This window comes from Acanthopagrus latus, chromosome 6 (assembly GCF_904848185.1).
Source record: "Acanthopagrus latus isolate v.2019 chromosome 6, fAcaLat1.1, whole genome shotgun sequence".
NCBI lineage: Eukaryota > Metazoa > Chordata > Actinopteri > Spariformes > Sparidae > Acanthopagrus > Acanthopagrus latus.
In genome coordinates, this window is record NC_051044.1 from 13119877 (window position 1) to 13136292 (window position 16416).

The 16416-nt window shown below is 39.6% G+C and overlaps 2 protein-coding genes across 3 annotated transcripts in view; one reads left to right on the plus strand and one right to left on the minus strand.

Annotated features, from left to right (window-relative positions):
• Positions 1 to 2300: 2300 nt before the first annotated feature.
• On the plus strand, positions 2301 to 10788 carry LOC119021833 (telomeric repeat binding factor 2, interacting protein). Its single transcript, XM_037102356.1, has 9 exons — positions 2301 to 2415; positions 3956 to 4201; positions 5184 to 5320; positions 5562 to 5797; positions 6975 to 7070; positions 7211 to 7922; positions 8030 to 8133; positions 9412 to 9843; positions 10244 to 10788. The coding sequence occupies exons 2-9, from the start codon at positions 3972 to 3974 to the stop codon at positions 10463 to 10465; spliced, it is 2169 nt and encodes a 722-aa protein (XP_036958251.1). The 5' UTR covers positions 2301 to 2415; positions 3956 to 3971; the 3' UTR covers positions 10466 to 10788.
• Positions 10789 to 12043: 1255 nt separating this feature from the next.
• The window catches only part of iffo2b (intermediate filament family orphan 2b), a 35636-nt gene continuing 31263 nt past the window's right edge, over positions 12044 to 16416 (minus strand). For both annotated transcript variants that reach the window (XM_037101170.1, XM_037101169.1), the window contains exon 10: positions 12044 to 16055. In XM_037101170.1, the coding sequence (XP_036957065.1) occupies positions 15822 to 16055 (234 nt within the window). In that variant the 3' untranslated portion in view covers positions 12044 to 15821. The remainder of the gene's footprint in view (positions 16056 to 16416) is intronic.

Sequence of the window (16416 nt, forward strand, 5' to 3'; positions counted from 1 at the left end):
GATCGGCCCTTTGCTGTAATCAGGATCGAGTCGATCACTGGAGGTCAGAGGTCGAAGATGGATCACTGGAGAGAGTATCTGAGCGTCACATCTGTCTAATTATTATAGATTGTCCACAAACATACGTCGACTTGGAGGAGTTGCAGCACCTCGGTGGCTGTTGTATTGTTTCAGCTGGTCGAGTCGAAGAGGGAGAGGAACAATACAGGCCAATAACAATAATGTAGCTGTCAGGACTGTGAGGGAGGCAAGGTCGGTGAGGCGATACAGTAAACAGGCCGGCCCAATTCCTTCCCATGGCCTCCTGGCTTAACTGGACGAGGAATGAAAAGTCAAGTTAAAGCTGGACAGTGTCACTCATTCAGATACTCATAGTGAGGAAATGTTGATCAGCTTTGAATGGGTCAAAAATGGGCCTAAAGTACTTGATTTCTTTATAAGATACAGTTTTCTTTTGCTTTTTAGTGGAAAGATTGATTTGAAAACACCAACAATCATTTAACAGATTGGAAAACAATCACAAAACCAAAAATACCAAGTCAAAAAAAAAAAATGAAAAAATATGGATATGAATATAGTTCCTGGAACAACTCAAGTTCATCATGTTCACTTTGTGTCAAGATTTTACAGAAGAGAAACCTGACATTATATCTATGTGTTCTTAGTTACTGAAACATTTTATTCTTGACTCTAAGTCTAAGTCTAAGTCGTACTGCGAAAAGTATTACTGCCGCTAAATGGAGCTGTGGTTTGCTAGTTAGCTCAGTTAGCCGTGCAGCTAGTAGAGCTGATGTCATTTTAACCACCAGCACAGCAGCTTTTCCCCACAGGGACGAGGTTTTCAGGCCGAAGGGTATGAAGCAGGGAAAGCTGGTGGACGGGGACCGGCCCGGAACCACAGCAAGACGAGCGGGAGAAAGAAACCTTGCGGTGAATATGGCCCGACCAGGACCCAACACAACAATATACCTTTAACCTTTAAGAGTTAGAGTTTGATTGCCATGTGTTATTTGTATATAAAATGAAAGAGTTAGCTTCATGAATAAAAAAAAAAAAGTGTGAGGTTATTTGATGACTGGTGTGCATGTCATCGATTTACTGCTACTCTTACTGACTGATTCCCTGATTATACAGGGGGGAAAAACAATGCAAGGGTTGGTGTTTAATCTTTTCCAAAGCAGCTCTGCGCCTCCGTTTTGAATTTGCTCCTTCGAAAAACAAACATTGGTCACACATTTGACTCATTCATCTGAAAAGAATTAAACTCTTTTTAGCACATCCAGTTCAATCTTATGTACCCGCCGTTGAATTCATAACGAGGTGCTGAAATCACTCCATTATGCCTTTTTATACACAAAGGAGCCTCACGGGAACAATCAAGCTATCAGAAGTTATTTCTCCCACCGGGCCATCAGAGTTTATGCGTTTGATTCCAGGGATGTGATTTTCTCTCTCTCTCTCTCTCACAGCTCAGTTTGTGCAGCAGTTAGTCTGCTGTTCAGCGAACAGATCGACACTACTCCGTCTCTGACTGTGTGTGGTCGTGAATATGTTCACGCTGCCCGGAAAAAGTGACTCAAGTTGGAGTTTTGCTCAAAAATTGTTTTATACATGCAAGCAATTTGACCAACAACCAACAACGTGTCTATATCCAAGTTGAGTGTGTCTGTAAATTGTGATAAAATACCACTAGTGCAAATTAGTGAATACTGGATGGGCACAGTGTTTTTTTTTATGTTGGCTTGATTGGGCTCCCTTCCCTTCTGGTCATGGTGTGGTTCTAGTGTGATAACTAGCTTTCAGCACTTATATTTTTCATTTTGGTTAATTAAAGGGCTACTTGGTTTGTTTTGTTTTGCTATCTAGATTGTAAAGTTCAGTTTCCCATGTTATCTAGGTATGGTAGTTATGTTTTTACTGTGGGGATCCATCACTCCTAGATGAAGGTAGAGGAAACACTGGAGTAATTATATTACATAATAACATTACATACATGAAGTGGGTGGGTATGTAGAGTATATACATGTATACAGTATAAAGTGTACGATTCATATTTGACAGTACTGGATAAAAAGTACATGTCAAAGCTTGGTGTTTTTAAATTTAAAGCATAAATATATATCATTATTTGTAGATATGTGGATATATATATTCAATTTAGCATTATGAGTCTTTGACTGATATAACTGTACATGATTATTAAGAATGGCTATATAAAAAAGTGGCTTTATACACATTTCACAGCACTGGCTGCCTCCACATCTAGCAGTGTAGTAATAGACGATAGAGCCAGCGGGGGGCGCTAATGCAACACTAACCGGATTTAATCCACCGAAGAAGAAAAACCGGAAGAAGTCTTTATTTTGGTTTCGGGTGCGGCGGGAACGGCCACCGAGGAAGTAAACAAACTGAACGGTGAGTTTTAAATTTAGTGTCTAATCTAAGCGGCGTTTTTTATGTAATGACAACATCAGATAACAAGGCAAGGCTCCTCTTTCTACACACATGCGCCATTTAACGCGCTACGTTGAAGCTAAACGCGCTAAACCGACAGCTGCAGAGAGAAAACATGGATGAAAACAGCGATGTCATTTTAAATTGGTGCATTGCAGTTATGTGGCTCTCGGTCGTTTGTAAGTTCGAGTTCTACTGGGAAAAATACAGAATTGTGAGGAAGAAGGTGAAGTTAGTTTTAGTTTGGATATTGGACAGGCGTTCACTCCGGAAACCCTCAGCGGCGTCTCTTCCTCAGTGTCAACCGGTGTTGGCAGCAGGAGGACGGTTAGCTGCCTCCCAGAACATTCCGCTGCACTGGAAGCTTAGAGACCATCAACAAGTGACCCTGCTGTGCGTCTGATTTTCACAAAATGTCATGTGACCCAGTGACTCCAAACCAATGCCGAATTGTATTACTAAAAGAGACAAATAAGACAAGCTCATTTGTATTACATTTTACTGCTTCTTCTATTTTATATGAATATTTATTATGACAGTTCACCATTTACTTTCAATAGCTTCCATGTCATGTGACCCGGTGACACCAAATTAATGCCGAATTGTCTCACTGCACAGGAAGCTTAGGGCACACCTCTATCTAATGGATTTTACTTTTTATTTTATTTTATATGAATATGTATTTTGAAAATTCAGCATTTCTTTTCAGTAGATTCCATGCCATTTACGCGAGTGACTCCAAACTAATGCTCAATTGTATAACTAAATGGGATAGATAAGACACATCACGTTCTATTTCATTTTACTGCTTCTTCCTTGTTTATATTATGTATTTTTTTAAATCATTACACAGGTCACGTAGGACACGGCAATATAGCAAAGTGTTTGTAGAAAACTGAACAGCCTTATTGGTATTGTTGTTTATAGTCAGGAGAATTGTGAAGAAGAAACAAATACAACTAAAATTCAAAATATTCATATAAAATAGAAGAACAAGCAAAAGCAGGAAACTCTCAAACACTCAACAGTCAAGCTAAACGCGAGGAATCCCTAGTCCAAGCTGAGTTAAAACAAGAAGGCTGAACAGAAAAAGTAAGAACACATAAAGTCAATTTGATTTACACTAACTAAAGGAGTAAATGTCTTAAGCCAGGCAAAACCACAGAAAAAGAAAGAGAGAGGAAAAGCAATGCAAAAATAGAGATAAATTAAAGACCAGAATCAATGGGGATGATAAGAAGATGACATCACATCAGAGGAATAAAGAACAGATAAAACGATTGAGCAGTAAAAAGTAACTTAAAAAGTAAGTAAGGATAGTACTTAAAACGTAAGTAAGGATGATAAATAGATTATTAAATTAGTGACTTCACATGAAAGTCTATACAAGTGGGTTTTAAGAAGTGATTTAAAAGAAGTCACTGATTCTGCATTGTGCAACAGAGGACCACTTCATTTAATATCTATTAAATCTTAAGTTTAATTCCTTCTCTTCCACCAGGTGAGACGCAGTGACCATGTTGTCCAAACAGCAGCATGTGGACAAACCTAACATCTCTCCTGTTCTGTTCATGGACGTGGATGGTGAACCCATGTCCTTCTTCATGCGACCGGGTCCTGTCAAGCGTAAACTGCAGCCATTCATCACAGCTGGAGGAGGGCTGTTGTGTAACGTCCAGCAGCCAGGGGCGATCCTGCTGATGGATCCGGAGGAAAGAGGCTCCTTTCCTGAAACTACTGCTCACTGGTAGGAGCTGTACTGAGCTGCATTTACAAAAATCAGGAGAAACACCATTTAGACAGCTTCTGTGTTTGGGTTAAAAAGTTTCTTCAGGGTCTCTTGGATGTTCAGGATGAAATTCAATCCAATCCAGTTGAAAAAATAATGATGGGTGAGATTTAGAGTACACACATACACAGAATCACTAAAATCCTGAAATTTTGCTCAGACAGCCAAACTTAAAAAATTCATAACTTAGAAAGTATTTGGAGCACCGCTATAGGATTTTCAAGGTCTCATGAATTAAATAGAAGTTTCAGTGTTATTTTTAAAAGAAAATGGATGGGGGGGGCCTATGTTTGTTGATGTTAAACAACCCCATTATTTTTTATTGTCAATCAGTATTTGTTTGGTTGATAAAATGTCAGAAAATTGTGGAAAAAACTACTCTGTGTTTTCCAAAGCCCAAGATGGTGTCCTCAAATGTCTTCTTTTCTAATTTTTTAAATTTTTTATTTTTTTACCCACAACTGGAAGATTTTAGTTTGCTGTCACGGAGGAGTAAAGAAAACAAGAAATAGTCACATTTAAGATGCTGAAATCAGATACATTTTACATTTTGGGGGGGAAATTACTCATTGATTCATAAAGTATTAAGATAGTTGCTGCTTTATTTTAATAGTTGAATACTAATGGATTAGTTGTTGCAATTCTAGTTGCTTCTGCCAAGTAGACTCTTTTTAGAAATGGAGAGCAATGTAATAAATCATTACATTTAAGACAAACAGCAGTTTATACTGAAAGTGTAAGCGTTTTCAGACATGGCAAAACTCACATGATTACTCACACACTCTCACGCTTTGTGCCTCCTTTCTAATGACAGAACAGTTAACAGACACTGATAGAAGTTTTTAGCATAGTAAGCTGAAACATTGCCATGTATGTGATCAGCTGGATAAATTAATTCAGCAAAAGAAAAATGAAAACAAAAAGTCTGTTGTCTCCTCAGGTACATTTCCACCCAATACATTAACGACTGTGTTGAGAAGGATGAACAGCTGAATTTAGACAACTACAGGTTGAATCCCGAAGTATCTCGAAGAAAATCTGCGAGACTCAACAGTAGCGCCTCTGGACTCTCAGCAGGTATGACGTCGAGACCTGACTTTACTTTTTTTAAGGAGCAAACTCAACAGTTCTCACATTAACTGTGCCATTGATTCTGATTTGATATTTTCTGCGAACACTTGAGCAACAGCCGCTGTTAAACAAAAGCAGGCGCTGGTTTGCACTAGCTGGACCTTTCTAATCAAATGAGGAAGGATTTTATACTACTCTTGTTATTTATGTATAATCTCTCCATCATTCATTCACTCACCATATTCAGGCAGGATTGGCTACACAGCTGAAGACGACGCTGCCATTCTGAGTTACGTCAGTAACCACAAGACAGAGATCGGAGGAAACCGGCTTTGGCAAGAGATGGAGAAGCAACGCGTGACCACTCACAGCTGGCAGTCGATGAAATACCGTTACAGAGTGCGACTGGCAAAGAAACAGACGGAGGTCGTGGAGGCAGAAACAACTGCAGAAGAAGCTGAGTCAGCAGATGGAGAGACTAAGGTGATTAAGCTAAAAACTATTTTCTCTTAGATTTCTGTATCATGTCTGTCAAAATTCTGAGGGATGTGTTTGAAGTAGAGCAGAATTGATGAACAGTCTAATTAATCCAACATTTGAGAAGCTCATAATGTTCAGGTTTTGTCAGAGTCAGATCATTTTGACATGAGTTGTCTTAATTGTATATACAATGTATTGAGATATTTTTTTCAATATTATGTCCAGACAGACTGTACAGGTTGTCTCTGTGTTTCAGATTATGACTTTCAATATATTAACAAATTCTAAGTAATGGTTTTTATGCAGGATCATTTGTCACACTGACCATCGTTATTAAAATACTCATCCAAAGTATGTCATAATCCATGGGCTCTCAGCTTTTATTGGAACATTCAGAGGCATCTCCTCTATGGTGCATCTGTGTGAGGAACAGAAGTGCCTTATATAAAAAAAACAATTATAACATTTTGTTGTCAAACTGTGAAATAGCTGTTGAAAATCTTCATAGTGTCAAAACAACAAAAAATGATGCCACAGGGATTTGAAAGAGCAATGAAGTTTGATAAAACCACTAGATGGCGACGAATTAGAAAAAGACAACTCAACACCGGTAAATTTGGTTCACTGTTTACTGTTCACTCTTTATTTGGTATTATAAGTACTGGAAGGCTAGTACATATATTATCAAAAATATATTGTATGTCTCCAAAAAAATTATATCATTCATAGTATTTTAAAAGAACTATTCCAAAAATACCAGCATGTCCTACTGCATCCAGTCACATTTATCAGGATGAAAGGCAGCATGCTTATGTTGTTATTCTGACCCATGATCCTCTGGGCAGCGGATGATGCATTGCACTGACTTGAGCTGCCAAGAGAACACAGACAGATGACAGCTGCATTCAAGATCTCATACTTTTGTGTATTACTTGAATGATGTGCTGCAGATTGCGATGCATGTGTGAGCAGAGGGTCAAAGTTCATGGCACAGCATTTTGAAGTAGTATCATGTCCCAGTTTTATGCATACTACATGTAACAGTCAGTAATTTGTATGGTTAACTGCAATGTGTAGTAAAAGCAAAAGCATCCGATTTGGAATGCAGTTGTAGTAGATTCAAGACAGTCCCATTTTATATAGACACAAAGCCTCAAGTTTCTCATGTCTGTGCTTGTAGGTTGAAGGTGAGCAAGAGACAGAGGTTGAAAAACCCTCCAGTGCAGACGATGCTGCTTCTCCTCAGAAACCATCGACAGAATCCGACCTAACACAGGTACTGACCAGAACTCACTGCCTCCGACAAACACCACAGCTCAAGTATATACAGTATTTATATCAGCACTTATTTAATCTTCATGATTCAATACTTTCAACTGAGCAGAGCTGAACAGAGCAGGTTTGATGTCTCCACAGATAGATGCCCAGTCCATGTCAGCTCAAAGCAAAACACCAGAAACTTCAGAAGCTCAAACATCCATCTGTCCTCAAGAAGAAGTGCAACATGTGAATTCACAGACAGATGAACAACCAGCTGAAAACTCACAAGTAGAGATTGTAGAAGCTGAAACATGTAAACCCCCCCAGCCTGAGGGGCCCCATTCAGACCCACCGACAGATGCTCAGCCAATCCCAGCTGAGAGTACAGAAACAGCTGAACCACAAACCAGCATCCCGGAGGAATCTCCACCAGCCCAGCCCAAGGCCCCGCCCAACACCTCTGCTCAGAAGAAGCTAGAAGAGAAGCAGAGGGCCTCCCCGAGGCTGGAACAACAGAAGTGTCGATTAACCCGCAGGCAACTTCAGCTCGAGGAGACTGAACCTTATGGCAAAAAACTCAGATCTTCCTTAAGTTCTGTAGACCAACTACCATCTTCTTCTCAGCCCTTGAGGAAAACAAAATCACAGTCTCTTCAAAAAGACTCAACAGTTGACCAGCCGCCTTCTAAAAAAGCCAAAGTAAAGAGTGCAACAGAGGTGGAAGAGGTGGAGGAGGTGGGAGAGGTAGAGGAGGTGGGAGAGGTGGAGGAGGTGGAAGAGGTGGAGGAGGTGGAGGAGGTGGAGGAGGTGGGAGAGAGTCCACAAGAGGAGAGTGAACGAGCTACGGTCTCTGAAACAACACAAGCAGGTTTGTTGTATATTGACTAATGAGGGACGCAAAGCACACAGACAGCATCTGAATATCTTCAAAGCTTTTGTGCCACGGAGATTTGATCAAATGTTTTGTTTTTGCAGATACAGAATCCGTTTCCGTGCCACAGAGCGGGGAAAAGAAGAAAGAGAAGAGGAGGTTGGGGATTTTAGAAATGGCTACAAAAGAGTTTGAAGATGAAAGTGAGGTAAGATTAAAAATTAAGAACTTGCATTCGGTAACTAATCATAGGTCTAAGTTTGCTTTTAAAAGTGACCACATAAATATACTGGAGAGCCAATAAAAGTCATAGTGTTTATACATTACTCTGACATCTCTGACCGATTTAAACCCTTTTTTCTCAGGTAATTGACAGAATTTTTTATACCAGTGATGGAAAAATCGAAAAGCTGTCCTCATTTTAATAGATGTGATGGAAAAATTCCTTTGAGAGACATCTACCAAAACGTTTAGTAGCCTGATTCACATGGACCACTGTCAGTGTCACATGTAGACCACCTGTAGTAGCCCCTTACCAGTTAGTGATGAGTGTGCTTTTTAATAAATTAGCTATTGTCTGGTCTTGTCTTCGATCTCACATGCATGACCACGTCTCGCTGGCTGATGTGTTTTAGTGCTCTCTGCTGTCACTGCAGGGGAACGAAGAATAATTAATTCCCGCCATGATATAATTTATGGTACTGAAAAGTGTTTTCTCTCCATCGATAATCTGTAAGTTTGCTTGGCATATTAAATGTTATCATGATTGAGTTGTTTTTGACAATTAAAATGCTGTTAGATGAGCAATGTCACATTATTATGAAAATTAGAATAAGAGATAATGATCGATTATGACAGAACCCTGTCTATCAATATGATTGACGTTGAGAAAGTCTAACACAACCTCTGATGTTTACTTCAACATTCATCTCCCTAAAGAATCATCCATCATTCTACATGATGAGTAAAATATTATTCAATATAATATAAAAAAATTCCTATGAGCCTCATTTATCAGCATATAAATGGTCTAAATTGGTTGTATTCAACAACTTTCATGCTCAACAGGAAACCCTGAACAGTTACAGTTTCATTGGATTCCTGGTGACTCCTCACTAATTCTTCCAAATCAGTTTCATTTGTTAAATTTCTCAATGATACATTTTGTAAACATCAGCAGACAACTTCAGAATATTCTTCAATTTGATTAAGGGTCTGAGTTATATATTGGTATTGTGCTCATATATTTATATGATTACATGTATTTGGTTGATATTTTGACCTTTTTTTTTTTTATCAAACGTTTGGTCTTTAAACAATAAATCTTTATAGTCTAAAAGCTGGAACCAGGGATTTTAGTTATTTGTGCTTGAAAAAGTAATTTGCTATTATTTATTTTACTCAAATAAACACAAATAACTATTAGTTTCACATGTAAAAAAGTTGTTCTTTAAACATTTAAACTGATGATATTTCTCTTTCTCAGTCTGATGAAGATGAAGCTCCAGCTATCAAGAACACGACTGGAACAGCATTGATGCAACCTGCACCGACAGAACCCCCTCTCCCGACTCCAGATACAGCTGCTTCCTCACAGTCCAACCCTGAACCCAGAGCTGACCTCCAGGAGGACGAGGAGGAGACGGAGACCTCCACCAGTGACTGCCTCCCACCGTCAGGCCACCCTGAGCCTTCAGACAAGGAGCCGGCCGTCGTCAATGGAACCTCCAAGGCCCACCTGTTCATATTCGACAGAGAATCTCAGGAGGAAGAGTCTCAGTCCATTATTGGTGAGATTCCAGCCGCTCCAGCCAGCCCACAGTCAACGGTGAGCGCAGATGCTGCTTTTTCACTGACTCAGGTCCAGCTGGAAGAGGACAAGCAACGAATCAGGGAGCTGATGAAGGAGACGAACCAGGTGAACATGATATAGCCACCTTAAAAAAATTTTTTTTTAAAAATCATAACAGTCTGATTTTAGATTTCATGTCCTTTTGGTTTGGTTTACAGAAACACAGCAGGACTGGGGTTGCAAAATTCTGGAAATATTCAAGAAGTAAATTTGAGAATTAACAGGAATTTAATATATTTGATTGATTTGTCTGAATACTTTTCCCCAAGACATACCATAAGTCCTAGTATTGTGTATTTCCTCCCATAAATGAATTAGAAGGTATGATTTTATGTTAAAAGTGTGCCAATTTCCTAAAGTTCCTAACCCCTTGCAACCCAGAGTTATAGGATCTTTTTTCCTGGTTACATTCTGTTTGGCTGTAATACATAATTAATGTCTAATGTCACAACTGTTTTTGTCGTAGGATTTGGCCACTGTGACCAAAGCGCTGTTGAAAACCAGCGGAGAGTTCTCTGCTGCTCTGGACCTTCTTTTGAATACCGGTTCTGTCTCGGGACCGTTTTGGACTCGCAGCGACGACCTTCTTTTGCTCTCTGGTGATCCCGCCAACCGACAGCAGCTGCAAGAGAAATACAGTGAGGAGGGATTGGCTAAAAGAATTGTGTTCCTCGATGTCCAAGGGTGAAAATGAAACATTTTAGTACAGAATGATAAGAGGCTAGTTTCTCCGATGCCGCCTCTTTCAGGAGGTGTAATCACAAGCATTTTAGGATTAAACCAGATTGTTTAAAAGTTTTTAGTAAATCAATAAAGGTAAAGTCAAGGCTATTATTGGTGCATTGTCTGCCTTTGTTTGCAAGCTAAATTTTTAATGTGTTTCATTATGCAAATATTCTGTCATTGTGGGATTTTAATGTGTTTGTTTTCATTACATTGCATTATAAATCGTTTAATTCTCTTTAAAAACACCTTCTTTATATTATAAAATAAAACTCCTTTTTATATACATTTTGTGTTTCACAGCATATTTAAACAAATTGCATCACATGGTTAACAGAAAGGGGGTGGCTGTAGTTTTTGTGGTGTGCCCCCCACCATCGACACTAGTCGACTGTTTCTCACCTGACAGAGCAAGTAGATTTGGAGTTGATGCCCTTCAGCGAGAGAATCATTACGATTGGCTGGTAAGATATGCGAACAGCCATATACGTCTATTATACATCTATTCTAGTCTATTCTATTTCTTCCTTTTTTAATTATATTGTTTATTTTTGATATTGGTTTTTGTTCTGTAATATTCTGCCGCTGCTGGGACAAACAAATTTTCCCGTTTGCGGGACATTAAAGAATTTCTGATTCTGATTCTGATTCTGAAGACAAACAAGGAAAAGCAAAAAGCAAACAGGAAAAGGAATGAAAAGCCCTAATAAGGTCCAGTGTTTATTTAGGTCACATTCTGAACATTATTTGTTATAAATTTGAATTGATACCAACTAGTATTACTGCCTGCTGGTTTTGTGCCTCTGCTTTAAAGAAGATAAAGCTCCTAAGAAGCTACAATATGGTACAAAATATGTTAGGTTGCAGTGACCTTCGACCTCCAAAATCAAATCAGTTTGCCCTCGAGTCTTAGTTTGGGTTTGTGCCAAATTTGATGAAAATCCCTAAAGGCGTTCTTGAGATATCAGCTCATGAGGCAGGAGGTTGCTGTGACCTTTGACTTTCGACCTCCAAAATCCAATCAGTTAATCGGTGAGCCAGAGTGGACCTTTGTGCCAAAATTGAAGAAACCCCCTCAAAGCGTTCTTCAGATATCACACTTACAAGAATGGCCCGTATGTACAGACGTATGGATGGACTACCGACAACGTGATGCCTCCAGCCCTGACTATCGTAAAAGTTACCAGTTAGAGTAAATCCTTAATTCTTTACTCGGCTAGATTCTGCACAGGACACATTTTGCCCGCTTTTAATACAAGACTGATGGTAATGTGGTATGAAAATCGCACTTTACCAGCACATCTCCATGCACTGGTAAAGTGAGTAAAGAGTTTAAAAGCTCTGCAGTTAATTTAAAAGATGATTCTTTCAGTGATGTAAATTAAGTCAGGAGCCAGTCAGAGAATGTGAGGACCAGTCAAATATTCATTGATCTTTCTTTCCAAAAATTAAAACTCAGTCAGCAGAATTCTGAACAAGCTTCAGACAGGCGGGAACATCATACTGAGTGTCATGTGTTAAAAAGGAAACAAATTAGCCAGGATTTTTTTTTTATTTTTTATTTTTTATCCAATCCACCTTTTTATTTAATTTCAGCCCCAATATCAATTGAGTACATTCATAACTTTGAAACAAACTTCCCCAGACCCACATGAATACAATAGTTTAAACAAAACAGAACAAAAAATGAAATCCACAAACCTAAAAGAGAAGAGCAGTTAAATTAAAGCAGACAAATCATCCACCGAGAAAATAGAAAAAACCAACAGGATGCGAGCGACACACAATAAAGAGCAGTATCTGATACAGTTCAGGAGACTTTACCCAAATATGGCCACAAGTATTGCTGCACCTTTTATCTCCCCGTAATATTTACGAACTTAAATACAAGCGGTGATGACTGTGAACGTGTACACCTGTAGGCTGACAGCTAACACAACCGTATATAATCCCAGTGCTGCACTGATAAAAACCAGTCATATAAAAAAACCCTTTTTAGTATGAAACATTCACATCCACCACGACCTCATTGACATACACCTATATATAGGTCACATACTGTAAGTTGGTCAAGCAAGAACCCGTTTAGTAAAGCAAAAACATACGGTACCAAGGTCTCCAATAAGTAAGAGCACACCATACATCCCTGGATTTAAACAGCTACTTTTATCATTATTGTTTTTTTCCTTTTTCTTTTTTGCTCGTAAGGTCTTTAGAGGATGTGTCCAATCAAGCTACATTCATTAAGGTGGGTTTGCTACAGTTCAATCAACTGGATGTTGTTGGGGATTGGACCTGCGTCAGGAGATGAAACGGAAGATAATACGCTCAACGTTTATGTCTTGTACGTCGCTGAGAAACGTAAACGTTAAACGAGAAACTTTCCAGAGTTAGTAGGAGTTATAGCTTGATTTACATCCGATTCATTTTTTCACTTTGCTTTGGTTGGCTGGTTGTTAGTTTGATGGTCAGAGTGTGGTGTGCGGGCGACAATCTCAACAAGTCGGAATATGGCGATTCTGTTGTTTTCTGGGTGTGAACGACCGCACGATCGACAAATAAACCGTCTGATGATGTCGTCGATACAAAGTACAGTACCAAATAACAGAATGGCTCTTTGTGACTCAATCAGGCTGGTTTTACATCAACTCAAACGTAAAAAAAATCTGAATCTGAAGGTTCGTCCATGAACAAGACTCCTCGTCACTCTTGTCTTACATGATCAATTAGTTTTTATTATGGGTACGCTGATCGACCGAAACACATGGAAACGAGTTCAACAGCCCTGCGAAAATCAATAAAAGCTGAGTATGGCGACAATAACACACTTTTTGGTTAACACAGAATGATTAAAAAACTGTGAAAAATACATCTTCTGCCACATATACAAGTAATTAATGATTAGGATAGACACTGTTCGGATTAAAAATGTAGCGCACAGACTGCATTGCAGCTATTTAGTTCAAAAATAATTGTAATATAAAAAAAGACCCCACGGCTCCTTTCGTCCCCACAAACATGCTGAGATAACCAAAAAAGGCCTGTATTTTATTAACATTCTGCTTCTGTAAAACTTCAAGATAGAAGTAGCACTTAGTCTTTGATCCAGCAAACGGTACATAGGTTATAATTCAAAGAGGTGGTAAAAAGATCACTTCCGCCCCCCCATGCGTTGATCAGCTTTCCACGCTAATCCAGCGAGAGCACTGACAAAAAGCGAACATCTGTGAGACGTCTCAGTATGTTGCAAAAAGACTAACGTGAACGAAAAGGCCTCTGGGGTGTACGATCACATGCCTACAGCCCTCTATGTACAGTCTGACACTTGAGCCCCGATTCGGAGGAAACAAAGCAGGATGAGCAACCCGTCTGGAACAGAGTCCCCTGCAGGACAGCAGGAAATAATGAAGCCGCTCATAAACAACTAAAGTAGTTTTTCTTAAAAAACAAAATGTAAAAATGTAATCTACGAGGATTGTGTGAAAAGGAAACTTTAAAATGTGTCCTTTGGTTTCATTTGGCTTCGATAACTTGAACGTGATTTCTTCAGTCGCCAAAATAAAATGTTGGCATTTTACATTTCTGCAAACCACAGATACATCTAAATATAACTGTTTCATACATCTCAGATGAACGTTCTTACGATGTCATGTCCACAAGCTGAACTTGACGTCAAGTAGAGGATGTGATGGGAGGGCTTTACAGCAAGGCAAGATGGCTACCGAGCAAGAGACCACTGTTGGAAGCACCATTTAAAACATTTGTAAGCATGAAACAACTGGATATTTTTAATGGGACAGCAGGATATTTCCTGGCCATGTTTTGACAACAGGACAGGGTATCTTTAATGAAATGCAAGAACAGTTTCCACATGTTTTTGTGGTGACAAAAACAGGATATTTATGACGAGACGTCTGGAAAATTTCAAGTCACACTTGTGGTGATGGAACTAAGCGAAAACACGATCCTCTCCTTTTGCCTTAACCTTACCAACATAACACAAAGTCTATGAAAACTGGACAACTAAGTTAATATCGATTTTCAATTTTATGTTGTGACAAACGCAACACCGTCACAACGTCAAATCAAGCCGAAAGAAGTTACATATCAGCAGTTTGCAGAAACGTACAGTTTCAACATTTATCGATCGCCTTTCTTTTACAAAAAAAAACAATGTAACATTCAGCCATTTCAACTGATGTATTTTTATGTGCACCAGCTAAAACAATGTTTCCTCAGTGAAGTGCATCTGAATCAGAACAATCCACTGCCTGGTTCAGCAGCACTCAGCATCTGGCAGATGTCAACGATTGCAGTCATGAATCAAGATGTTAGTCCCTTCTTCAGGGGGCACTGTTCCAGTTCTTTTTTTTATACAGTTGATGTCCATGAAAAAATAAAATCAAACAACCAATACTCTGATTATTTCACACTCAAACGCACAAAAAAAAAAAAAAAAAGTTCTCAAAATGATACATAGAAAACACCTGCTTTTGCTTGAAAGGCTAATCGTATTGGTTTTTAAGGGAAACGAGGAAGGGTGAAAAAGCCAGTCCAAAAATAAGGCCAGCTAAATTGCATAGAACTTGTGTAGTGCACTGATGCATCAAAAGGCTGTGCTCCTTTCCTCTGTCAACTTTGGCAACCCGGCAGAGTTCCCTCAGAAACCACCAGAACTCCAACACCATTCGTCTCCACTCCGCGTTTTGTCTCCTTGGCAGAAGACACTTAAAGCCCCCAAAACGGTTTAATTTGGACTGAAAACAAACCGACCTGGACCCTGGTTGATCGCGGCAAAAACAAAACACTGTTCCAATTGAGGGGGCGCAGTCATTTTTCTTCATGAAATGATTCAAACGTACATGTCACTTTCTTTTTTTACGTGAATGTCATGGGGAGAAGCACAATATGTACTATTTTCAATTCCTTTAGAAAAAAAGGACGTTAAGAAGATTTTTGTACAAAATACTTCAGCCGGTTTAAAACAGAGAACTTTTTTTTTCTCTCCTCTGAATGATGTGAAGCTCTGGACGTGGATCGAGCGAGGCAGCGGTGAGGAAGAGAGCACAGCTCGGACTCTATTTGCACCCTTTTCTCTTTGAGAAGCAAAGACGTCGCCCACCACCGTCTAAACAACAGAAACAGTATAAAAGCACCAGTTCTGAGCCTGCGTCCGTGAGGGCGATCGTCACGGCTTCAGCAGGCCCAGGTTTAGGTTGGTCCACCTCTCTGACAGGGTGGAGCTCTGTACACGTTTAAACCCCTGTGAGAGAACGAGTGGCGCTCAGGCGGAGATGGGACGAGGCCCGGCTGCACAGCCATCAACTGACGGGGACTTCAGCCTCCGCGTCCTTGTCCAAAATCTCGTCCTGGATCTCGTCTGTGTTCCCTGAGTCACTGCTGGCCACAGAGCTGATAGAGGGAGAGTTCCTGCCGCCTTTAATCATCCGTCGGCAGGTCTCCATCTGCACGTCCAGGCCTCTCTTCATGCTGCATATCTCCATGTACTCGTGCAGATGTCGGTTCATGTCGCTCTTGGCTGTGGCCAGTTCCATCTGAAAGAAGGGAAAACGGATTAAAGAGAGCGAGGATTTAAGAGACTGAGGGGAAATGATTGGGAATGACCTCATAGTTCACTTTTGATTAAAAAAAAAAAAAAAAAGATAGGCCCTCTGTAGCTTCAGCTACATTTTAAATGAAACACCTTCCCAGCTAATGTGATATGACAGGATGTCACTTGTTTTAACCTGAAAACCTGAAGGTTATAAAGAATCTAAAACAATGGACTATTTGCTACCAACTGCATGTCAAGAATTATGGTATTCAAGTCACTCAGTTTTAGAGGTTGTATGGCCATTGTGTGTAAAAAATAAATAAATATAAATAAAAGGTTACAAAGACGAAGTTTTGCCAGCA

Coding starts and splice junctions, on each gene's coding strand:
- LOC119021833 (XM_037102356.1), top strand. CDS start 3,972: ATGTTGTCCAAACAGCAGCATGTGGACAAACCTAACATCTCTCCTGTT. Junction 7,923..8,029: donor CTCTGAAACAACACAAGCAG/GTTTGTTGTATA, acceptor TTGTTTTTGCAG/ATACAGAATCCGTTTCCGTG. Junction 9,844..10,243: donor TGATGAAGGAGACGAACCAG/GTGAACATGATA, acceptor TTTTTGTCGTAG/GATTTGGCCACTGTGACCAA.